At 37.9% G+C, this 26,790-nt stretch overlaps 1 protein-coding gene across 14 annotated transcripts in view; it reads right to left on the bottom strand.

The window, feature by feature from the left end:
- epb41l3a (erythrocyte membrane protein band 4.1-like 3a) overlaps positions 1–26,790 on the bottom strand; it is a 292,145-nt gene that overhangs the window by 93,952 nt on the left and 171,403 nt on the right. For all 14 annotated transcript variants that reach the window (XM_039754817.1, XM_039754815.1, XM_039754816.1 and 11 more), the window contains one exon: positions 13,386–13,461. In XM_039754817.1, the coding sequence (XP_039610751.1) occupies positions 13,386–13,461 (76 nt within the window). The remainder of the gene's footprint in view (positions 1–13,385; positions 13,462–26,790) is intronic.

The following is a 26,790-nucleotide window of genomic DNA, read 5'->3' as shown; positions in this document are numbered from 1 at the left end:
TATAGTATCAATATTGCTGCTTTAAGTGAGACAAGAATGATAGATCTTTCCTTATTTATTTAACAGAGGAAGGGATAGGTTATACCTTCTTCTGGAAAGGTTACCCTGCAGGTGGACAACATTTGCATGGATTGGGAATGGCCATTAAGAATATGCTACTGCCAAAACTTACTGAAACATATTTTGATGCTAGTGAAAGACTAATGTCCCTCTGTATCCCCCTGGTCAAGAACCGCTTTGCCACACTTATCAGTGCTTATGTACCAGCCTTGTCACCTGACATTGAGGCCAAGGACTGCTTCCACCACACACTGGACAAGGCCCTGTGCCAGATCCCCACGAGTAACACAATCTTCTTGCTTGGGGATTTTAATGCCTGAGTGGGACAGAATAACAAGTAGACATGCTATTGGCCAGGCTAGTGCAAATAGTAATAGTATGAGTTTACTTGCTCTGTGCTCTGACCTGGTCATAAGAAATAAATATAAGACATCATGGATGCAACCTTGCTCTAGATACTGGTATCTGAATGATTATGTTACAGTGAAACATAGTGACATCAGAGATGTTTTCATCATCTGTGATGATGAGAGGTGCAGAATGCTGGACAGCTCACCGTATCATTATCACCAAGACACAAATTAAAGTGCACTCCCCTATGCAGAGGTGAGGGCCCAATGGGAGAAAACTAGATTGCAGTTGCCTGGCAAACATTAATATAAGAAATAAGTTCTGTCGCACCCTAGCTCAGAAACTAAAGAAATGGAGCCTTCCTTGAACAACATGGACTAGAAGTGGGTTTATATCAGCTCTACTTTCTATGAGTCAGCAGCCTGAACCATAAACTATAAAAGCAAGAACGATAACAATTCGGAGATTGTGCATGATCTGCTGAAGAACATGCATAAAGCCCACCAGGCTACTCTAAAGAAAACATTCAATCAGTACAATCAGGCAGCAAAGACAGATTTCGACACTAAGTACAGAGGGCTATTTGGACCATACAGAGTAAGTGGTCGACAAAAAAGGCACTGGAAGTTCAATCACTTCCGACGGAAATGACATGCATAATTTTTATAATGCTATCATAGCTAATTATGTTCCAAGAAATCGCCGCATCACTTCCCTCAAAACAGCAGATGGCCCTATAGTCTTATAGCATTCTGCTGAGGTGGGCTTAACATTTTAATACCCTACTTAATCAGTACTCTAATGAAGACTTCACCATTCTGGATGAGCTGCCTGAGCTTTCTCCCAATTACAATCTCAACTAATCTCCAACATTCTCGGTGGTTCTGTCAGTTTTCAGTTCCCTTAAAAACAGTAAGTTTCCTGGTGTTGACGAAATACCTGCAGAGCTGTTAAATCAAGGAGGACACACCTCTGTACAAGGACTCTACACTAATATATCACCAATGTCTGGCCTGATCAGAGCATCCTACAACAATTGAGGGATGCTAATATTGTCACTATTTATAAAAAGAAGGGTGACAGCGTCATCTGTAGCAACAGCATGGGTGAATCTTCAGAGGCAGATCAACAACATTACAGAATCAATGCTGTTTAAATCACAGTGCAGGTTCAGGAAAACAGGAGCACGGCTGATATGATTTTCATAGCCCTACAACTTCAGGATATGTGCCAGGAACAATGCAATGACCCATTTATGGCGTTTGTCGACCTCTCCAAAGCCTTCAACACTGTCCAGAGTGAACTTTTGTTGCAAATTACAATTTTGTTAACATCCTCCACCAGTTTTATGATAGAATGACTGCTCAGGTGACAACAGGAAGACAAGAGTCCTACCCTTCCTTTGTACATACAGGGGTCAGGCAGGAGTGCGTGGTTGAGGAGTCCCAGGAGGAACACACCCATGGTTGCTGCTACCACATATATATGTCAAATCTGCAATAGGACTTGTGGGTCCAGGACAGGCCTATTCAGCCATCAAAGTGGACGTTATCTTCAGACTTGATTGACACTAATTAATTACACCACAATCATATCTACATCTGCAAAACTGCACCATGTCTTGATTGCTTTATGTTTAACACTTAGTGTTTTATTGGATTTTTTTTTGTATTTCAAATATTATTCATTTCTGTTGTTTATTATCAATAAATATACCCACACATTTTTTATAATAATTTAAATTTTGTAAATAGTTACAGTTCATTAAAGAACCGCTGAACTACACACTTTGTCTAAGAGGTGGCAGCCAGCCTCTTAACATGTGATTCGCTTGTGCAGCGACCATTCTGTCTCCTATTTCTTGCAACATTTTGCATCTTATTTAGTAAAATAAACCTAGAATATACAGTAATCATGGACACAAAATATATTTTGTCAATATGAAGATTTCTAAAAGCTGAGATGCCTAAAATGTTTATAATGTCACATACAGTGGAACTGAGGGTTATCTTGTAATGGAGCAGTAGACAGTAGTCTGTCTTCCTTATAGTGTTTTCTACACTGGTTCCATATTTAGAGTGTGTTATCACTAGTTAAGGTGTTGATAATTATTAACGACAGGAGCAGAAAGAAAAGCATACAAAGTAGGAGTTCTTGCATGTATCTAACCAGGCAGCTGTGCATTCAGTACATTCTTCTTCTTTCTATTGTTCTAAATTACAAATATTCACAAACCATTGGTGTAGCTGAAAGTAAGATCATTCTAATACAGTATGTACTCTTTTCGCCTTTCTTATATTTGAGCTTATAACTGAGTTAAAAAAAGGATTTGTTAATGATTATATGAATGAGTATAACTATTTTAGGTAAATTAAGCTAGGGCTAAAATTGTGTTTTTACAAAGATCTTGAAATTTCACTGTAACTGTAACTCCCAAATACTTGAGCTGCTCTGAAAAATTCAGCAGATATACTATGACATGCTAAACAATCAACTGGAAAAACAAGACCTTTTTTCTATATTAATTTTAAATCGTAATACATTTAAAGACCAGCAATGACATATTTGACTTGGTGATAAACATAACCATATTGTCCACACGGATATATTTTTTTGTTTTGCAAACTCTCCCACCATAACCTGTTATCTATGGGGAGGAGTGAAAGCTTTAAATTCGTCAAAAATTTCAATCTCCAGTTTTCGATGGATCTCAACGTTTTAGGGTCCCCGATACAGAAAACAATGATATCTCAATGATGTGTGTGTGTGTGTCTGTCTGTGTGTCACAAATTTCTTGAGGAAGGTCTAGAGCTAAAACGGCTGGACGGAAAAATACCAAACGTGAAACTTAAGCTTGTTATGATATGACGATGTGCTGATTAGTTTTTGAACAAAACCATGAAAGAGAAAGAGGCACTCTAGAGGAACCCTCTAATACCGCAATTCTTCAATTAATTATGAGTTCTTCTCGTCAATTGCTATCATAATGACCTATTTTATGATCAGAAAGATAATCATCAGAGCAGTAAGTAATAACTGAAATATTATAGAATAGTTCAGGTAACTTGGTTCCTAGGGCGCAAAACCTAATGATGCTCACGTCCAAACTTTTTTCCTTCCCTTCCTTATAATTTCCTATATTTCTGTTTTGCTGAAGCCAAATGGCCTGGAGTTGGATAGCACACTCATTGGTGACTGTGGGATTTCTTGTCAGATTCCAACTTGTAATCTGAAATAAGATGAGTTTATACTGTTTATCTTTATGTAGGCTTCTGGGCTGGAATAATGCAACTTGATCTAGATGCAAATATCTGGACCAAACCCAAATTTGTGCAAAAACCTAAAGAGATATTCCCATTCTACTCTATGAAATGACAGTTCTTTGTCTAGACACACTAAAACGCCTGGAACCTAGTTGCTGAGAGAGTGTACTCTATGTCTAACAGGTATCAAAAGTTTCATAACAGCTGCCCACTATACACTATATGTTGATTATATTTTGTCCCATGTACATTTTTGATCTCTGCTATTCTGTTTTACACCTTTCTTTTTATATATTTGTAGAGCTGAAATCTTATTAGTTTTTTCTTCGTACTCATTATAAGAATACTGTCACTTAAGACACTGGTTCTTCTGCTTCTCCTGTATTTTAAAGATTAAATTCTGTTTTTAGTGGCAACCTTTTTTATATAGTGTGTCACTATGTTAGTTTGCTTATTCTTTATTAATCCTGAAAATCTCAGCAATTAATTCTGACAGAGACTGGCCTGTCAAAGGACTAGGACTAGGCTGGATGGGGCAATAGTTATATACATTGTCTTCAATGCCCATATTTTAAGTGTAATAGTTGGCAGAATGTTACAACTGACAGTGGGGTTAGAGACATGTAAAATAAAATCTCTCAGAAAACTAATGAGCCTGGAGAGATGCTATTTTTTTGCTTACACACAGGAAGAAGAACTATAGGAAAAATAGTCCATAGAATACTTATTGCTCATTACGGTTACTAGGTTGGAATGTTAAAGATCTCAATCATGTGCTAAAAAGAAAATTGCTCTCATGTTTCAGCTCCATGAGAACACATATAATATTTCTGCAAGAAGTACATTTAATTAGGAGAAACCAGTTTCACTTAAAAATATTGAACTCCATCTGTAACAAGACATTAAGAGTGGAAATTCTGATCCACAGGGCAATAAATTTCACAGCTACTGAGACAACAGTAAACACTAAAGGGTGATGGGAAAAGTAAAGAAAACTAAAATAGGTCTGGTTATGATGCATGCACCATACTCGGATGATAAAGAATTTATGACTAAAATTCTTGTACGAGTTCATAATATGAGCCTGCATTGTTCATAATGGTTCTAAATAGATTTTAATTGTGTATCAGACAATGTTTAAGCTTGATTAGCAATGGCTGCCACCACATTATTCAAAACCACTGTGACAATAGTACATACAGTCAATCCTCAACATTTGCATGTTTAAATTTTGCAACTTTCAAGTATGCAGTCGATTTTTATTTGTAACCTTTGCTTTTACTTCCATGTTGGCAACCTTGCCCATTCACGGCTATTTATATGGCTATGTGCAGTAAAGAAAAAATTGAGAGGCTCAAGTTTGTGGAGTGGTAATAACCTTTTATTTATTTATTTTTTAAGTGAATGGAATTTGGACCTTGAACTGATCCATAGGGATGGGTGTGCACTAGTATTGATTCCTGCACAAGCCCGGATTGTGATATGGGTGGAGTGAATGGTGGCTCTGAGGCTACAGATCTGCCCCAGCAATCAGAAGGTTGCTGTTTTGAATCCAGTAAATGCCAGAGGTGACTCTACTCTGCTAGGCTCTTGAGCAAGGTCCTTAATCTGCAATTGTTTTCATCCTGGGTATGAAGTTAACCTGTATCCAGTACTGCAAGCAGGTCTTGCAACTTGCAGGGGAAAACTTGGGGGTTGGTGGGAGGATTGGCACTCCAGCTACTGTTAAAAACCTCACATGATTCCAATCTGTTGCTGAGGTGTCACAACTTACAAGGCTGCACTTGGGTCCCAATCCGGGTGGTTCGTTGTGTGATGGGTGCAGCAGGAAGCTGTATCAACGCATGCTCCCAGCCTACCAACCTCTTTGAAATATTACAGATTTCGAGGTTTGATTGACATTTTTGCCAGGAAGAACTGAATTGGATACAATAGCTGTCTTGTTCAGTCCACCATTGTAGACTAAATACAGTGGTGTGAAAAACTATTTGCCCCTTTCCTGATTTCTTATTCTTTTGCATGTTTGTCACACAAAATGTTTCTGATCATCAAACACATTTAACCATTAGTCAAATATAACACAAGTAAACACAAAATGCAGTTTTTAAATGATGGTTTTTATTATTTAGGGAGAAAAAATCCAAACCTACATGGCCCTGTGTGAAAAAGGAATTGCCCCCTGAACCTAATAACTGGTTGGGCCACCCTTAGCAGCAATAAATGCAATTTATCGTTTGCGATAACTTGCAATGAGTCTTTTACAGCGCTCTGGAGGAATTCTGGCCCACTCATCTTTGCAGAATTGTTGTAATTCAGCTTTATTTGAGGGTTTTCTAGCATGAACCGCCTTTTTAAGGTCATGCCATAGCATCTCAATTGGATTCAGGTCAGGACTTTGACTAGGCCACTCCAAAGTCTTCATTTTGTTTTTCTTCAGCCATTCAGAGGTGGATTTGCTGGTGTGTTTTGGGTCATTGTCCTGTTGCAGCACCCAAGATCGCTTCAGCTTGAGTTGACGAACAGATGGCCAGACATTCTCCTTCAGGATTTTTTGGTAGACAGTAGAATTCATGGTTCCATCTATCACAGCAAGCCTTCCAGGTCCTGAAGCAGCAAAACAACCCCAGACCATCACACTACCACCACCATATTTTACTGTTGTTATGATGTTCTTTTCTGAAATGCTGTGTTCCTTTTACGCCAAATGTAACGGGACATTTGCCTTCCAAAAAGTTCAACTTTTGTCTCATCAGTGCACAAGGTATTTTCCCAAAAGTCTTGGCAATCATTGAGATGTTTCTTAGCAAAACTGAGACGAGCCCTAATGTTCTTTTGCTTAACAGTGGTTTGCGTCTTGGAAATCTGCCATGCAGGCCATTTTTGCCCAGTCTCTTTCTTATGGTGAAGTCGTGAACACTGACCTTAATTGAGGCAAGTGAGGCCTGCAGTTCTTTAGACGTTGTCCTGGGGTCTTTTGTGACCTCTCGGATGAGTCGTCTCTGCGCTCTTGGGGTAATTTTGGTCGGCCGCCACTCCTGGGAAGGTTCACCACTGTTCCATGTTTTTGCCATTTGTGGATAATGGCTCTCACTGTGGTTTGCTGGAGTCCCAAAGCTTTAGAAATGGCTTTATAACCTTTACCAGACTGATAGATCTCAATTACTTCTGTTCTCATTTGTTCCTGAATTTCTTTGGATCTTGGCATGATGTCTAGCTTTTGAGATGCTTTTGGTCTACTTCTCTGTGTCAGGCAGCTCCTATTTAAGTGATTTCTTGATTGAAACAGGTGTGGCAGTAATCAGGACTGGGGGTGGCTACGGAAATTGAACTCAGGTGTGATACATCACAGTTAGGTTATTTTTTAACAAGGGGGCAATTACTTTTTCACACAGGGCCATATAGGTTTGGATTTTTTCTCCTAAATAATAAAACCATCATTTAAAAACTGCATTTTGTGTTTACTTGTGTTATATTTGACTAATGGTTAAATGTGTTTGATGATCAGAAACATTTTGTGTGACAAACATGCAAAAGAATAAGAAATCAGGAAGGGGCAAATAGTTTTTTACACCACTGTAGGTACCCATTTCTTGCACATTTTCATTGTTTTGCTTAAAAAAAAAGCACTGCGTTGCAATTATATCCCCAAAGCATAGTGCAAGTCCTACAGACCCTAAGCCAAAGCATTATAAAATCAATGATGCAGCTCACTGAGAAAATAAAGGTGTTAGATAAACTTCCTGCCGTAATGATGACAGCCACGTCGGCATTGAGTTTGGAGATAGTAAATCGATCATTTGACTTGAGACATTGAGGCTGCTGATTATATCATCAAAGACAGCCACAAGGTTAAACATCAAGTCGCCTCTGCTATGGTCCCACATGCCACGACCCTTATGGATCTCATGTAGCACATGAAGAAGAAATCACTGATGGATTATTTCAAGCTGGTAGATAGATAGATAGTGTGGTATATGGCCGGCTTGTCAACCCGGCCAATACCCCCAGGCTGCCAGATGGAGCCCTCCCTGCAGTATGGAGGTGCCCCGAAGACCAGCATGGAGTCATGGACTACGTAGTTTTTATACTCGACCCTGCTGGATACCGCAGGGGCCACAAGAGGGAGCTGCAGGGAGGACTGAAGAATCATTCGTGCCCTATAACCTGGAAGTGCGTCATAGGAAGAGCGACGTGCTTCTGGGGTGAGAAGAACAACTTGTACCTGACCTGGAAGTGATAAAGAATCACGTGGCATGGGGATTGGGAACACTTCCGGGTCAGGGACGATAAAAGGACTGTGGGAGCTCCCAGACGGTGAGCTGAGCTAGGTGGAAGGGTGGCAACACGTCTGGGAGTTGGAGGATTGGTTTATTGTATTTGGAATTGTGATTTGTATGAGTATAGTGGAGGAGAGGGTGCTTTGTGCACTGTGGCATTTAAATAAAGTCATCATTTGGACTTTTATCTGGTGTCTGGAGTTTTGGACATGGGTTCAAGGGAGCGATACAGCCCTAATCTGTCACAATAGATAGATAGATAGATAGATAGATAGATAGATAGATAGATAGATTTTATTAATCCCCAAGGGGAAATACACATACTCCCGCAGCAGCATACTGATAAAAACAATATTAAAGAGCAATAAAAGCACAGTGCAAGTTAAAAAATGCAAGGTGAAGAGCTATAATCTTGTGTAGTGTTAACGTTTACCACCCAAACCCCGAGTGGAACTGAAGAGTCGCATAGTGTGGGGGAGGAACAATCTCCTAAGTCGTCAGTGGAGCAGGACAGTGACAGCAATCTGTTGCTGAAGCTGTTCCTCTGTCTGGTGATGATACTGTTCACTGGATGCATTGGATTCTTCATGATTGACTGGAGCCTGTTCAGCGCCCGTTGCTCTGCCATAAATGTCAAACTGTCCAGCTCCGTGCCTACAACAGAGCCTTTGGTGCATCCTTCACAATCTCCAGCTCCATCTACCAACCATAAAGGACAGTGTTCTGGAGGGGATGCGGAGACCTCACCAGCTTTGGTGTCTTCCAACAGCACAGACTAAAGTTTTTTTTGGAGATGTTAGCACAAAAGGTCACATGACTACTGAGAAAAAAATGTTTTGTTACCAACTACATTTTGTGTACTGCATTTATGGGTTATTTCATGGTTACTGTGTTATGAAAAGTGCATAATATCAAAAATAGTAATTTGTTATAAAGATTTCTATGAAGACAAGACTATTTTGAGCAAGCTCTAGTGAAAGATTACAGATTTTGGTGGTTGCTGGAACCTAACCCCCTATTTCCAATATTTTCAATGTATTAACATTCGCATCTTAAACTTTTGCATAGTTTCCTAGGAATGTAACCCCCGCAAAAGTTGAGGATTGACTGTATCAAGGTTTATTGACCATAATAAAATATATCTGTGTGGACTGATAAGATTTGATTACCAAGCCAAGAGGCCAATATAATAAATGGACAACAGAAGACTGTTGGACTACCCAGGAGTAATGGGCTATTCCATTACACTGGGTGACAGCATTACTCAGGTGGAGATCCCATTTAGACACATGCAAGGCTGCTTGGGAGTTGCTGTTTCAACGGGCAGCCCTGTTCGGGAATTTTCTCACAGCTGGATCAAGTTGCTAGGGAGCCAGTCTACCAAATCCTGTAGAGGTTCTGTTTGAAAAAGCTTCTTGGAATGTGATACTGTTGCATCGGAAGTACTCCTGTATCTAGCTTGCAAGGAAGTGCCTCAACCTCAGTTGAGTCAGAGTTGGAAGTAGAGGTGGACAAAGCTCACATAGGGAGGTGTGGAGACAGAAAAGGAAGGAGAAATTGTACTATACTGGGTATTGTGAATAATAAGGCTGCAAAAGTTACTTCTGAAGATTAAAAAAGTCTTATTGCAGTTGGGTCATTCCATGTAAAATCAACCAATTTTCCAGAAATCCACGCAGTTCAGTTTAAAAAAAATTCTGAAAAAAATACCAGGTGTACCCATGTTACCAGGTGCCACCTTGAAAAAATATTTTGATGTAAGAGCAATACTTTCCAAGATACAGCCAATGTTTTGAGGGGAGAGGGGTATCAAATTTGACATGGCTTTATTTTTTCATCAATTGCACAAAACCATATTTCAAGAACTAAACCGTCTAGCAGGTTCACATTTGCACACTGGTAACTTTATAGATATAATACCGAAAACAAAATATTTGGTCCAGATGACACCACTTGGTAAAAGCAGATTTTCAAAATTGGAAAAAAAATATTTTGTATCTTTGGACTTTCAGAAAGCATACTTCTATCTCTACAGCCTGGTGAAATTTTTTTTCATAGATACCTACCCAGGTATTTCAAACAAGCAGACCTCTCAAATGTGAAAAAAATAATTTTGGGTCTAATTTTCAGACCAGCTTAATGCACTGTGGGACATTTCTAACATTATTTTCCTGTATCCTACATGGCCCCTTCTTTTTCAAAATATAAGTCTTTTTTTTCAAATGTGAATCTTTCATTTTTATTTTCCATTTTAAAACTAGATTAAATTCAACATTTGTCAGTAATGATTATCATCAAGTTCTTCATCACAAACTTGTGCAGGATTAATGGAGAAAAAAATCACCAAAGGCATATTAAGTACAACACATGAACAACACGGCTGCAGAACAACAGCTAGATTTATCATTAAATACAACACTAGGTATAATGAAATGTTAATATCTTGGAATTGCAGCAACACTAATGTGACCCACTTCATTTCTGTTTCAAAGAGTGTAGGGCATCATTGCCTTTGAGATCAAGATGATACTGCCTCCCACTGACTGTTGTAGGTGCACTAAGCAGTGCAATGATACACTGTAATGGCTCCCAACAAAGATCGTTTCTAGGTGGCTAATGGAGAAACTGTGCAGGATAGTTTGGATGCATGAAACATATCAGGATGTACAATTCTGCTTCACTCTTGTCACAAATCACACCACTCCAACAGTTTTTATCATACATGCACCCAACATAACCTCCAATAGGACACTGGTTTAATGTGAGAGACGCATCTGATCCATCAGGGGTGTGATCGTGTATGGGCAGGATCTCAGCTGCTGCTTCAGTGGTGAATATTTGGACAGTCAATTATCTGTTTTCACCAGACACAAAGTTGACTTTGAGTTTGCCATCTTCTGTAGGAATGTAACAGTGGTATTCTCGAGTATCAGGTACTCTTTTAGCCACGGAGAATCACATTCTCTATTCAGCAACATGAAATAGGACATTTTCATTTGATATGAAAAAAAATTTGACATTTTGATAACTTACTGAGCGAAAACTCAATGATTGACACATGACACATTTAGCCTATGTTTAGGATGGAAAATAAACATGAAGATTTGCATAAGAAGAGTAAGGTTTGTGTTTTGAGAAAGAAGGGACAATGTAGACAGAATGAAAAATATTTTAAATATCTGCACATTCCCACATGCAGTTAGGGTCCTCTAAAAATGAAATCCAAAACGATTTTTTGGATTTGAGAGATTTGCTGTTCAAACCTTGATACAGTTACTTTTCTGTTTATTGCTTTTTCGGAAAGCCCATATAGTATCCTGAATAAGGAAAAAAAAACTAAAGTCTGTTTTGGTTACAAATATGTGTTTCTGAGGCCTACACATCCATCCATTATCCAACCCGCTATATCCTAACTACAGGGTCACGGGGGTCTGCTGGAGCCAATCCCAGCCAACACAGGGCGCAAGGCAGGAAACAAACCCCAGGCAGGGCGCCAGCCCACCCCAGATCAGTATAATTGAAAGTGGAAATTTTAACACATTACATTACAATTTATATTCAGTCAAAGTCGGATATGGTAAAAATGTAGACTACAGTAACCCAATAATTGATTCCAAACCCACAGCCCTGGTGACATGGTATCAGAGGTAGTTTTGCTGCTGCAAACAGCAAAATTTTACTATTTTAAAATACTAAAGCTCTCACTTATCGCCCTACGCTTTTTTGCACATCCATTTATCAGTAGAAGTGTCCTGCCAGTGCTGTGTTCTTATCTTTCCTAATGATCACCATTTTTTTTTGCATGTGCGTCAGTAACCACCTATTGTTCCCTCTGCTGCAACAACTTTTACAGGAAATACTTCCACCATAAGTAAATACAAATATTGTCATATTTCACACATACTTACATACTGTACATGAATATTTTTAGACCAGTGGAATCCAAATTTGCAAGTCTATAGCTCTACCTATGGCAATGTGCATTTCCATTCCCACGCAGTATAATGGCCATATCACTTAACAAGTAAAACTAAAAGAGTAGATTTGAAAGGACTCAACGAGCCAGGATAAAGAAGGAAGAGTAATCCTGAAGACAGCAACTAGAGCTGTATACAGAGTCTTTTGTTTAATGATGTTGTTTTCCATATTTATTCACTATTCACTCATGTAAACACTAATAGCAGAATTAATACAAACAAAGATTGATTAAAGTCTAAATTAACAACGATGTGTGTTTTCAAATAAATTACTACACATAGTTAAGTCAAAAACTCAAATAAAATTTTAATCAATTTCAAGGGGCTGCTTTGACAATGCTAGGTCATCTGGACCAAATATTTTAATTTCGTCACATACTATAGTAGGGTGTTGTACCATGTTAGTCATTATGAATGTAGTGAAAAATCAAGCAAAATGACACCTTTTATTGGCTAACTAAAAAGATTTTAATATGTAAGCTTTCGAGGCAACTCAGACCCCTTCTTCAGGATTACATCTTGCCAGAAGAAGGGGCATGAGTTGCCTCGAAAGCTTGCATATTGTAATCTTTTTAGTTAGCCAATAAAAGGTGCCATTTTGCTTGACTTTTTGTCACATACTATACTAATTAATGTACCAGTGTGCAAAGTCTGAGCCTGCTTTGTGGTTTAATTCTTCAGCTATGGACTTGTGAAATTTGATGAAAAAAATGAGGCCAGATAAAATTGCCACCCCCTCCACCCACCCTTGGTAAACCTGCTGCATCTTGGGAAGTATTGATCTTGCATATAAAAAAAAATACCGGGTGTCTCCTGACTAACATGGGTACACATCGTAATTCCTCCAGAATTTTTTGAGTCTGAAGCGAGTGGGCAGTTGGTTGATTTAACATGGAATGACCCAGTTAAAACTTGTGGTCATAAGCAGTTGTGTTCTGGATATGTGGTGCAGGACATACTCTATGGCAACAATAACAGGTAGTCTTAACTAAAAGGTTTTTTTATGACATTCTTAAAACTAAAACAAGGGGTAACTGGAAAAGTAAACAACAGTAGACACAAGCAAGAAAAATATCTTCAAAAACAAACAGCAGTCTTATTAACAGCAAAGAAAGTCACAATGATAACATCAAGCAGTTCCCAAAAAAGATCAGAGGAAAGCTGTTTATCTTGGCTGTCAGCAAGCACTGGGGATGAAGAAGCTGAAATGTACCCATACAGATGCACACATAAACCTCACATCAAACATAATCCCAAACCATTGCACTGAAACAAGCATAATGGGTCATTATGCATTAAATAAATAATTTAAAATAAAAGTAAGAAACTTAAACAACTATGTTTGATATATAAACAAAAGACTTTAAACTGAAGGTATTTTCCTGTACGTCCATTTTTACAGCAGCAAAATCATCTTATGATATACTTTAATAACCCTCCCCATTCCTGCTTATTACCTTGTGATATCTTCTGAAAGCTGGGAAGGATCTGGAGGGTAAAACTTTACATTAAATGCAAACTGCCATGCACCACCTGCCAAAACATAAGGTGAAATTTGTTCTTATATCTCCGCTATTAAAAGAAAATAACATCAACATTTTTATATATGATAACAGGAAATCTGAAATATACAGACCATTAAAGGAATTCTTTAAGGGATACTTAAGACACAGTAAATCAACTTTTTACACCAAGCAGTAAAATTTTAATTATTGTCAACAACTGGGTAAAGGAGAGAAAGAAGTCATAGATTCTCCAAAGTTATCTTTAAAAATTAATCAAACAAGGTAGATAATAATGTGGGTTATCCATCAATCCATATTCCAACTCACTTGCCCAGTTCAGGGTCACAGGGACATGGGATATCTCTTTGTAATATTGGATGAAAATTAAGAACCATCAGTGTAAGGAGCACCACTTCAACATAGGTCACTTACACACCCACTCACTTGTGCCACCTTTACTGAGCTCAAATAACAGCAGATTATTAGGAAATCATATACATAGTTCTACATATACCCTCAACACATGTGGAGCTTATATACCAGATTATGAACATAAAAAGTGATATGTAGTAGACTGCTTGAAAACAAGAAATGTAGCTGAAGTAACAGTTTATTAACTTTTGTGAATTTGGCAAGATGAACAAACATGCTAATGAGAAAGAAATCAGTCAAATTTTAAGGAAATGGGCCACGTGCAATAAAAACCTATTTAAAAATGTGTTTTTTTAAACATCCAAGCAATATTGTATGTGAAGTAACATATTTTCATCCATCTCAGTAACTGTTTAACTTCTAAAATTACACAGCTGGTACCCTTGAGGACTGCTGCTTAAACTCTGATAAAAAATATCCTAATGCCCCACATGTTCAAAATAGTATAGTGTTGAAAGAACTTCTTAAAAAGAGCATTTCTTTTCTTTCCAATGGAAAGCAAATTTCTCTAGTTTCAATCAGTGGAGAGTCTGACTCCCTAGCATCTTGCTGACAGCAGCTTTTGAAAAGCAGCCTTAACCTTTTCATAAATACAAACCTTTCCTACAAGCACAAACTGATTCAATCAAAGTAAAGTAGATAATCACACATTTAATGCCATGGGTTATTTCTGCTTATTGGGTACTGGAGTAGTGACAAAGAACTTTTAAATAAAAAGGCCATAGGCCTAATTACTTATTATATCTGGCGACAGAGTTAATGGCTATCCTGCATTCCCTTAATTCATAAGCATAAGGTATACTTACTCCATATTTAACTGATAAAAACTTTTTACCTGCATTTAAAAACCAAACAGTTTTCATCTTCAACACAATTTGCTTTTGCTTGATAAAAGTTTAATTAATCATTTATTATGAAAACAATATGTTAACCATACATAGAAATAAAGCATACTGATATGTAGCATTCAGGTTTTACTTTTTGTAAGCTACATTTTAATATATTCAAAAATACATTTTAAACATGAAACAATCTCAAATATGGCTTCACTCCCCTACTGCAAACATAACATTTCTATCTAATATAAATTAAAAGCTCAAAAACACAGTATAACACTTGGTTATCAGATAGTTTTGGAAATTATCTGAATTTCTCTTTTGGTGGATCATAATTGTCACCTATGTGTAAAGTCAGCACAGTTTATGACACAGACAGAGTCAGTTGTAAAACCTTATGAGCATCTATTGATTACTCCACCCTTTTCAGAAGCAATTTCAGTGGTTAACAGATACTAAAACTGTCCCTCACCTTTGGAAAATATCAAAAGATTATTCAATGGCCAAAAACTAATAAAAAGCAATGAATGATTCAAGTTATCTCAGGACAAACAATGTGCTTTGAGAAAATTCTACTAAAACACCCTGTTGTGTAGGTCAGTGGTCTCAAACTCCAGTCATGGAGGCTGCAGTGGCTAAAGGTTTTCATTCTAACCCTTTTCTTAATTGGTGACCAGTTTTTGCTGCAGCCCTCCAGGACCAGATTTTGAGACCAGTGGTATAGGTTATACCTCCCTTAAAACCAAAACAATGTCTATATATAATCTTCATTTGGATCTTGATCTTTGTTTGTCCATGAATGAATCAGAAGAAGCATTAGATGGCAGTAGAGAGACAGCTAAAACATAGGCATTGCATTAAGAATCTCCTCCAGGCTTACTACTGAAGACTGTAGTACTCCAGTCACACCTCAAAACACAGACATTCAAACTAAACAAATTGTTGTGCTTTAAATTAACTAAAGAGATCTTCATTTAGATCTTGATCTTTGTTTGTCCGCGAATTCCACGCATACGTAGACCACCTTCCAGTTTAGTACGTTGTTGTTGCACACGGATATCAACAATGTGCCGGAATAACGAAAGGGGTGGTGGACAGTGTTACGCTGGTTAGCTCCTGAGGCCTGGTTAGAGAATGAGACTGCCGAAGATAAAAGGTACGTGCCTACGTAACATATGAATGAAAGAAAGGCAGTGGGTAAAATGAATGACAACGTAACAGCACGTTCCGGAAATTATTATTGTTACGTTGTAGCCGGCGAGTGCTGCGCGTCTCACAGTTGTGCCGTGGCTTGCTCACATGTCAGTGAAGTGATCCCTATTTATGCTTTAAAGAGCATAGATACCTATGTGTCCCCCTTTTATAACCATTGCCCTGTCTTTATTGCCTTACTCTTTGGATTGCCACAAAGCAACCTGCGAGATTGGAGAAAGGTTGAGAAGACATCGTGAGAGGAAACGATAGCGTTGTGAAAACGAGACGGACTGTGAACGGACAGAAGCAGTAATGCTCACACAGCACCACATAATTACTATTCGGACAGTGATTCCGAGTAGGCCGTTCCTATCAAATCAATGTCCAAGGGTTTTCTTTTGTAATTTTGTTTCATTTATGAAAAATCATAATGCTGTGCAACAAAAGGCCCAGTTCACAACTGGCAGCCACGTTTAAACAGGGAGCCCTTCACAGACAACTTTAACACGCGCAACGTAGTTGGGCGCACATGGCTAGTATTAATATAAAGCAGGAGAAAGTGGTTGGATTCTCTTTTAAGCCATGCTAAATAAACGCTTTGATGCTCTAAGGCAAGTTTAAAAAAATCCATTCAATTTTGTATAGACTGTGGTACAAGACTAAAAAGTTGATAGAAACCTTGAGCCAAAACATATTCTTTGATTTTACAAATTTATTATGAATTACATCCAGTAAACAAAATCCAATGTCACCATTGTCTTGTTTTGGATACAAATGACAAACAACTATTACCTGAATCACACAATTCTTTGAATAAGATTATGGCACTTCACTGCTGGAGTTTTATATACCAGTGGTTCTCAACCTTTATTACTCCAAGGTCCCAAAGAGTAGTACACAAGCCACAATATTTATTCTATTGTAAGTTTGCTGCTATACTTGACAAAGGGGCTTGATTGTCAGTTTGCATTTATTAACAAAAACATCTTTGCAGCTAGTGCTATTACACTGTGTTCTTTAAACTATAATTAAAAAGTAATATTAAAAGTTATTTTTTACCAGTGCCTGAATTTCTTAATCATAACATAAAACGAGTAGGTATTTTAAAGAGATAAATAATAACCACTAATTGCAAAAATAGTGATTTTTTCACTGCAGATATTTCTGATAAAAACAAAAGCATCTCACTAATCTCTTGGCTTAAATATTACTTTTTAAATTAACAATAAAATGGTTCCATATTTCTGAAATTTAAAAAAATATCAGTTATTTTTAAAACATAAAATTAGTCACTGCAGAAATTTTTATAACTTAATTACAGAAGCTACTTTGACATCCCCTGGGTTCACCATTGGAGCACTTCCATCAAGTACAACTGCATTTAACATGGGTGGAAAGACAATTGTGTTGCCATTATGCTAACACACTCAAGTTCTTTATGGTAGTGAGACATGTCACCTTCTTTTCACTTTTTCATGTTGGGTCATTACAAGCAGCCCATTTCCATTCTAACTACCGGTAAGTAGCTGTGATGTGCTGAGCTGTGCAGATAAACACGAGCCACCAGTAAACCCTAAATTACTGTGAGTATGTAGGGAGCCTACCCAATCTCTACCCGGGCATGATGCAGACACTGGATACATATTTTAATGCCAGGTATAAGCGTAATCCAGTTAAACTATAGTGGATAGTTAATACAATATATATATAGAGCACATTTTAAAGGGGGTCTTACAGAAAAAAAACAGCTATTGCTTGCTGTGTGTGAAATGTTCTGAACATTGATAAAGCAAGCCATTTTTAAAAAGGTCCATGGGCCTTATGTTTGAAACCCTGGTGTACAGCTTGACTTTAATTGACTATTTTCTAATTACTTTCAGTCATCTTGCAGCTCCCTAGAAGATTATTTGGGTCCCCTACTTAGATGCAGCACCTCAGTTGAAAATTATTGTTTATACTGAATAATTTATCATATATATTTTTAACAGTGAGGAAACAATGTTTATTAAAAGACTGTGTTTGTGACTGTGTTTTTAATAGTAAGCATAAAAAAATCCTGAACAAATTAAAAAGGCAAAATTAATTGAACATGTTATATATATTCCAAGTTGAAGGTGAATTGAAACATTTTGATTGTACCTACAGTTGAGAAATACCAACAAATATTATTAGCTTTTATTTTGCAGATCCAGATTTTTTCAACTTATCCTTAAGATAAAATTAAAACAGCTTATTAAAACAATGAGTAGATTAATCAGGGTGAATTAAATAGCTGCAGAACACCTATATGCACATATGCTCTAAGTGTTTTAGATGCTACTCATCCTGCCCAATATTAAATCATTTGAAGCAAACTGACAAGCCAATAATTCTACTGAATAAAAAAAAAATATTTTCTATAACTTCAGAAGTAAGAGGTTTTAATACTAGAGTATCTTAAACAATAACATAAATTTAAATGCATACATATTATGTAATTCTGCAAATATTTTCTGTTTTCCTTCTTCCTCTACACTAATCCTGAAACAGGGTAGTACACCTTGTTCACCTATGACTGAGCAGCCAAACATAATTCCAACTACATCATTAATGTTGCTGATGACACCACAATCATAGGCCTGATCAGCAACAGTGATAAGACAGCTTATAGAGAAGTGGTAACAAGAAAATATGCTCTCCCTAATGTTCACAAACCAACAAAATTATTACAGATTTCAAGAAGCAGAAGGAATACCAAAGTCCTTGGCTTGCAGCTTCAGATGTCTTATAATGACATTCACTGATGACCTGAAGTGGGAACAACACACTTGGGCTATAATAATGAAGGCTTACTTAAGCCTTATCTTCATTAGAATTTTGAGGAAAGCCTATATGCCTCAGTCTATGCTCACTTTATAATCATTGGTCACAGAAAATACAGATATTGAATCTGCTAAACTCAGGACCACGAAATCACTATATAAGGTGGTAAAATATGCAAAGAATATTACTGGCACATAGTTGCCTTTTTTCAAGAGGTATAACGCATGCTGCCTTAGAAGGGCAACTATATTACTGAAGACATCAATCATTCTACACAGTCTCTTTTCTCCCTTCTCTGTACTTGCAAAATGTACAAAACCATTAGCATGTGCAACAGCAGAATCAAAGTGCCACTGAGACAGACAAATACTTGTTCTTGCACTTACATTTTATATACAGGTAGGCCTGCCTTATCTGCCAGTATATGTTTGCAGGACCCCCAGAGATGTGCAAAAACCGTGGATGCTCAGGACTTATATAACGGCATAAAGACAACTGTATACCCAAGACAAGGGTGGATATAGCAGGACTGAGGATTGGCTGGGCTTGGACATGCTGTGCCTCAGCAGTATCAGCCTGTGCATGTTGTTTCATGTGGATATTTAGTGGGCATTGCTGCATGTGGGAATTTCAAATATTCTTTTTCAAGAATATTGTGGAATTTTTAAAAAATAATTTAGAACAGCAGTGGGTCAAAACTGAAACCTAGCCCACCAGACAAAGAGGGCTGACTACATATGTTTAATTCCAAGCATTATGTTGCATTCATTGTCTCTTGTATTTTTGAGGATTAATTTTAATATGGAACAAACACAGTGCTATCAGTCAATCCAAAATGTTAATAAACCTGAAACCTGAATGTTTCACAACGGAAATGTGAGTGTGAACATCATCAGGGGAATACATATGTGCGCACAATTATTAGGCAACTATTAGTGTGCAGATTTATTATGCAACTAAAGGAAAAATGAAAATTTTCCCATCTCACTTGTTTATTTTCATCTGTTATAGTGAGAATAATAAACAAACACCTCAAAATTTACAAATAAACATCTCTGACATTTCAAAAAAAATAAATCAATCAATCAATGACCAATATAGCCACCCTTCTTTCCAATAACAGTCATAAGCCTTTCCATTCATGGAGTCTGTCAGTTTCTTGATCTGTTGACGATCAGCTTTTTGTGGAGCAGTGACTAAAGCCTCCCAGACACTCTTCAGAGAGGTGTATTGTTTTTCTCCCCCCTAAATCTAGCGTTTAAGAAGTGCCCACAAGTTCTCGATAGGGTTTAGGTCAGATGAGGAAGGGGGCCATGTCATTATTCCTTCATCTTTAAGGCCTTTACTGGCTGGCCACGCAGTGGAGAACTTCGATGCAAGTGATGGAGCATTGGCCTGCATAAAAATCATGGTCTTTTCCTGTATCACTGTTTGAAGAAAGTGTCTTCGAAAAACTGGCAGTAGGTTTGGGAGTTGATTTTGAGTTCATCTTCAATGTAAAAAGGTCCAACTAGCTCATCTTTAAAAATACCAGCTCATACCAGTACCCCACCTCCACGTTGGAGTGGAGCTCTGTGCCCATTACTGATCCACAGGTCCATCCATCTGGTCCATCAAGAGTCACTCTCATCTCATCGGTCCATAAAACCTTTGAAAAAATCTGTCTTCAGATATTTCTTGGCCCAGTTTTGACGTTTCAACTTATGTTTCTTGTTCAGTGGTGGTTGGGTTTCAGCCCTCCTTACCTTGGCCATGTCTTTGAGCACTGAACACCTTGTACTTCTGGGCACTCCAGGTAGGTTGCAGCTCTGGAATATGAAAGTACTGGAGGATAATGGGTTCCTGGTAGCTTCACGTTTGATTCTTCTCAAATCTTTGGCAGCTAATTTGCATCTTTTGTTCTCAACACGTTTCTTGCGACCCTGTTGACTATTTGCAACAAAATGTTTGATGGTTCTGTGATCACACACCAATATCTTAGCAATTCCAAAAGTGCTGCATCCCTCTGAAAGACTTTTTACAAGTCAGTTAAATCTCTTTTTTGGCGTGTTTTGCCTGAGGAAAACTAGCTGCCTAATAATTCTGCACACCTTGATATAGGGTGTTGATCTCCTTAGGCCACACCCTCCCTCATTACACAAATACACATCACCTGACGTGCTTAAATCCAATAAGCATTCAAGTTAATACAGCTTGGAGTTGGAATATACGCATAAAAATGATGATATGGTCAAAATACTCACTTGCCTAATAATTGTGCACACAGTGTATATATATATATATAAAACAGTTCCATGACTGACAGACAACACGCAGAGCAAACCGCTGGACCTAAAGGGCTGAAATTTTGACAGTGCATTCCTATAATGATATGGATAACCACTCAGAAAGGATTTTTTGAAATTCCATCCCTAAGGGGGTGAATTGGGACACTCCAATATGTTTGTGTGGAAAATCGTATTCTCTGCGAACGACACGGCACGCATGCCTGGAATGAGGAAGGGGATGTTTCTGTTTCTGTCTGATGGTAAAGTGAGCGACAGCTGCGCATTCCTCTAATATCCAATGACCTCCCCTTTGACTTTAAGAGACTGTAATTTCCCCTCAAAGTATGCTTCGCCATATATAAAACAGTTCCATGACTAACTGACAGACAACACACAGACCAAACTGCTGGACCTAAAGGGCTGAAATTTTGACAGTGCATTCCTATATTGACATGGATAACCGCTAAGAAAGGATTTTTTTAAATTTCATCTCGAAGGGGGTGAATTGGGACACTCCAATATGTTTGTGTGGAAAACCGTATTCTCTGCGAACGACACAGCGCGCATGCGTGGAATGAGGAAGGGGATGTTTCTGTTTCTCCCTGATGGTAAAGTGAGCGACAGCCACGTATTCCTCTAATATCCAATGACCTCCCCTTTGACTTTAAGAGACTGCAATTTCCCCTCAAAGTTTGCTTCGCCATGAAGATAAATAAGTCTCAGGGCCAAACTTTGAAATACGCTGGTGTAGATTTAAGGGAAGATTGTTTCTCCCACAGTCAGTTTTACGTAGCTTGCTCACGCGTAAGTTCGCCCATGAGCCTGGTAATATTAGTGCTGCCCAATAAAGAAACAAAAAATATTGTTTATAAGGAAATCCTCTAAAAAGCAATTAAATATTTACACTCCCATGGCGTCAGAAGTCAGAAGAAAATGGCATAACCAGATGGAAGATATTCTGAAATTTATTATATTCAGCAACATTTTAATAGCAGCATATTAACATACTGAGACAGCAAAATCTTGCACACAGCAAGGTGGCACAATGGTTGGAGAGTCTGCCTCACATTTTTCTTCATGTTAGCTCTGTATTGGCCCAATATTAGTAAATGCAAGTGTGGCGCTGCGGGCTGATTCCATGTTCCCTCTTCTGTTTAGGAGCCTCTTGGACCCATCACTGTCGATAATCATAACTGAGATGAGCCGCCAAATGAGGACACATACATGCAGCAAGGGGTAAGTACGAAAGTAAATAGTGCGTTTATTAAAAACAATTCCAAAAAGTCATGAATGTGGAGGTTAAAAAATCAATAAATAATCCATAAAAAGGAGGTTAAAATTCCACAGAAGGAAACTGTTCTTAAAATAGCATTACCCTTTAAAACTGACATCTCCTCTGCTTACCCTGAATGGGACCTCGCAGCAGATGAGAAGTCCAGGTGACAGGCATAGCCAACCTTCCTTTACAGGTCTTGTCCTTGCTGTCCATTGCTTCTAGCAGTACTCTCAATTCAAACCCGCATTGTTCCTTCCATCACCCGTTGCCTCTCTTTGGACATACACGGGAGCAATCTCTGGGTCACTCCAGCTCCCTAAGCCGCTCAGCCAGAGTGATCCTATTCAGCTCCTGAGCATCAGCCCTACACTCCACCAAGGGGTTCTCCTCCTAGATGCCTCCCTCCTATTTTCCACTCCAGCTCTATCCCATTCCTACCTTTCTCTCAGTCTTTAAACCTTCTTTTTTTTTGTTTTCTCTTTTCTATTCTCTTTTCTTATCTGCCATGCAGGCTACTATTTATTGCTCCAGGGTAAGCAGGTGCAGGTATGACAAGCCACTACCTCTGAGGCCCAACTGAGGCAGGTAACCAATCCGCCCACCTGCGCACATGTATGTGGTGTGATTGGCCAAGTACCCCAATAATCCATGGAACTCACACTTTGCCATGGACCATTCATCACAGTGTGTTGGTGGTTGTTGATGCCTGCCCTGGACTGGTGATGTTTCCAGGATTGGTTCCTTTTCTTCAGTGAATACTGTCAGGAGAAGCTCCAGCTCATGCAAAACTGAAATGGCAGTGGGTTCGATGATGAATGGAATCATGGATATAATCTTTGTGATGAAAAATAACACACATTATTAATAACATTAAACTGAACGCATAGGAGGATTAGATGTTTCTATAATGTAGCAGAGCGCAACAGACTCCTATTTTTTAAAGAATCGCCTTCATCTCTGAATTCTAGTCTGTATGAGTGACCATCTGATTTTTTGTCAATTAATAAAAATAAATGTGCACCTTTAGGGCTATTCAGGTAATCTTTACTAAAAAAATAAAAAATCATTGTACATAGTACAGTACTGACAATCCCAACAACAGAAGTTTGCAAATTGGTCAAATCATGCATTACTCTAAATTTTTTCAGAGTGAAGAGTATTAGCATCTTGTAATTTGTTGTGCGTATTGTGTATGTGTATTAGATGCACTTATTCACACAATCAGTTGAAATCAAATGATTAGGTAGTCTCAAAATGTATCTATAAATGTAATTACTGTAATACTCAATCTTACACTTAACTGAACAGCTAGTGAAAGATATGCGAGTTTGAATGGCCACAAGGTGGCAGATGCATACCAAGAATGGCTGCAGTAAACAACTAGAAGTACAGTAATGTACTTTAGATGTAGGTTTTTTATGCTTTAATATTTACTTTCTGTTTTATTTATTTAATAATGCTAAATCTTTAATTCTTAAAAGCAATGCACAGACCTACTCTGTACCAAGGTACCATACCCACATTCAGCAAATACTGTCCTTTCCATGAAGAAATTATTCAGTCTAGTCAAAATGCAAGCAAACTACTGAGAAACTGCATCCTTCAAATAATTGTGCAAATTTTCAAATTGGGTTCAGTTAGACCTTTCACTGACCTTCTCAAAAGATTGACACATTTTTCTTAGACTATTCAATTTTTCTTTATTTAACTGCCACATTTTTCTTATACAATTCACCTTTTCTTTATTTATGTAGTTACAAATAAACCACATAATAAAGGATACAATTATTTTTTTTACTTTCAGAAGGCAGCAGGTATCCTTACAAAATTGTTTTTCCTCCCCCAGCTACTATTCTATCTAATCTTAGTGGTACTATGGACAGAATTCATTTAGCAGAATTAGGCCACCACTATGCTTTTATAGTAGTCAGGGTATCTTTGATTGGCTGCCTTATATTATATAGATATCAGAAATATTACTTATACTTGCCTTTAGTAAAAGCAAGCAAAATCCAGTAAAAAGATAATAAAGGAAAGTACAAGAACACACTAAGTTCAATACCTAGGAAAACAAAAGAACAATACAACACAAATGACTTCATACAATTAAACGTACTATATGCAATATTCAGAAGACCTCAATTAGCAAGGTCTTGGGTGTTGCGGGGTGAGGGGCAGAGCAGAGGCTTATAGTGGATGGTTGTAAGTTCATTGTATCAGATATTGTATAACCAGAGAATCCAAAGAAGCCAGCCTTCACTTTTCATGCAAATCACCATAAGTCTCAAAGATCTGAGAAAGAATGGGATCTCAGCCAGCTGCCAAGACTGACCATATCTCAAAAGATAAAATGATGCAGGCAGTCGAGCAATAAATAAAAAGTGAAATGTAATGCAGCTTGTGTCTTGAGTCAGTTGAAGAGAAAGTGACTTGTCTTTTTGCACTATGTGAACCTATGCTACATTTCGGAGCACCTGGAGTGAATCTCACTTGATGTAGCCAGACATTTCAATGATTGCTGGAGTGCGAGACTCAGAAATCCAAAAAGCATTGGTTCCACTAACGCTGATTATTTAGAATGTATTGTGTCCACAACAAGCCGATAATCTAATGATATTCATGGACAAGTTAGGAAAGGTGAAGCCTTTTATAGAGTGCCCCACTGTTAGATAACAAAGGATTACCTTATACTGTATATAGTTTTAATATAACAGACTTAATTACACACTTTCATGTTTAGGTGATTGTACTTAATGCACAAGTGACATCTAAGTACAACATACACTTTTTACTTAATATTATATGCAAACTGCAGAACAAAACAGGACAGAAATCAACAAAGGTTCTGGACATGAATCTTTTAAAAAGAAGAACTCTTTGACCTAAATGCAAAATATTAGCATCTGCTGTATCACATGTGGCTTTTGTTTGCATCAAATAAGATTCAATATACACTTATTTGATTGGTCGATGTCTCACTGTTCTCCCATATAGTATTATGGAGACCAAGATACTGATTTGTAACGACCAACTACATCCCAAAAGTTTGCATGCTCCGCATACTTGCCACAGGATTTTTGATGGTGTTATTCTTTCTCATACTGGCATTCTGAAAGTATAACGTGCTCTTCCATTAATTGTAACTAAACGTATGTCAAGAATATCAGTACCTATAAAATTATTTACTACCCCTTGGATTTCATGTTTTATTAAACAGTTTAACAACATTGAATCGAAGTAGATTTAATTAAGTTTTTTGACCCAAATCATCAGGAAAAAAGTACTGCTATACATGTAAGAGAGAAAACAAATCTATATAAATTGGTCTAAATTTATTACAATTATTATACCAAAAACAATTGATTTCTTACATATTCACCCCAGTACTTACTATAGGCACCTGGGGTCTGTGTGCACAGGTCTCCATCAGCTTTGAAAATCTATTTACTGTAATTCTTCCGAATTGTTTTTGTGAAACTGCTCAAGCTCTGTCTAACTGCATAGGAACCTGGAGTGAACAGCTATTTTCATATCTATGTACATTTTCTCACTTTGAAAAATGTCTGGGCTCTTATCTGGCCACCCCTGGACATTAGCATTGTTGGTTTCACGCTATTCCTGTGTAGCCTTTATTTTGTACTTGGGGTTATTTCTTAAAGGAAAATACATCTTCCAAACTGCAATTATCTTGCAGACTGCAACCGGTTTTCCTACAGGATTTCCCTATATTTAGATGCATTCATTTTACCCCCTACTTTTACAATCTTTCCCGGGAATGCCACAGAGAAGCATCCCTGCAGCAGCATACTGCCCCACCATGCTTGAAGGTGGGTATGGTGTGTTTTTGATAGTATGCATTCTTATGTATATGACAAACATAGTGTTTAGTATGATGACCAAAACACAAGTTTGGTTTCATCAGACCATAGCACCTTCTCCCACTTGATGTCAGAGTTCCTTATATGCTTTTAAGCAAGTCTACCTGAGATACCATATGATATTTTTTCTAAACGTGGCTTCCTCTTAGACAATCTATACTAATAAACGGCAAAGCTCTGACTGACTGACTGACTGACTGACTGATTACTAATTCTCCAACTTCCTGTTTAGGTAGAAGGCTGAAATTTGGCAGGCTCATTCCGTACAGCTTACTTACAAAAGTTAAGCAGGTTTCATTTTAAAATTCTACATGTAATGGTCATAACGGTCGACAACATCCACCATGTTGAACTTTCTTATTGATGGCCCCATCTTCACGAAATTTGGTAGACGGCTTCCTGTGCTAACCGAAACCGATGTACGTACTTATTTCAGTGGTATGACGCCACTGTCGGCCGCCTCATTGAACTTTCCAACGTCACTAATTCTCCAACTTCCCGTGTAGGTAGAAGGCTGAAATTTGGCAGGCTCATTCCTTACAGCTTACTTACAAAAGTTAAGCAGGTTTCATTTTAAAATTCTACATGTAATGGTCATAACGGTCGACAATGTTTGCCATGTTGAACTTTCTTATTTATGGCCCCATCTTCACGAAATTTGGTAGGCGGCTT

The sequence above is a fragment of the Polypterus senegalus genome, chromosome 5, assembly GCF_016835505.1.
Source record: "Polypterus senegalus isolate Bchr_013 chromosome 5, ASM1683550v1, whole genome shotgun sequence".
NCBI lineage: Eukaryota > Metazoa > Chordata > Cladistia > Polypteriformes > Polypteridae > Polypterus > Polypterus senegalus.
Note: the sequence above shows the minus strand (reverse complement) of the source record. Positions and strands in the feature narration are given on the sequence as shown.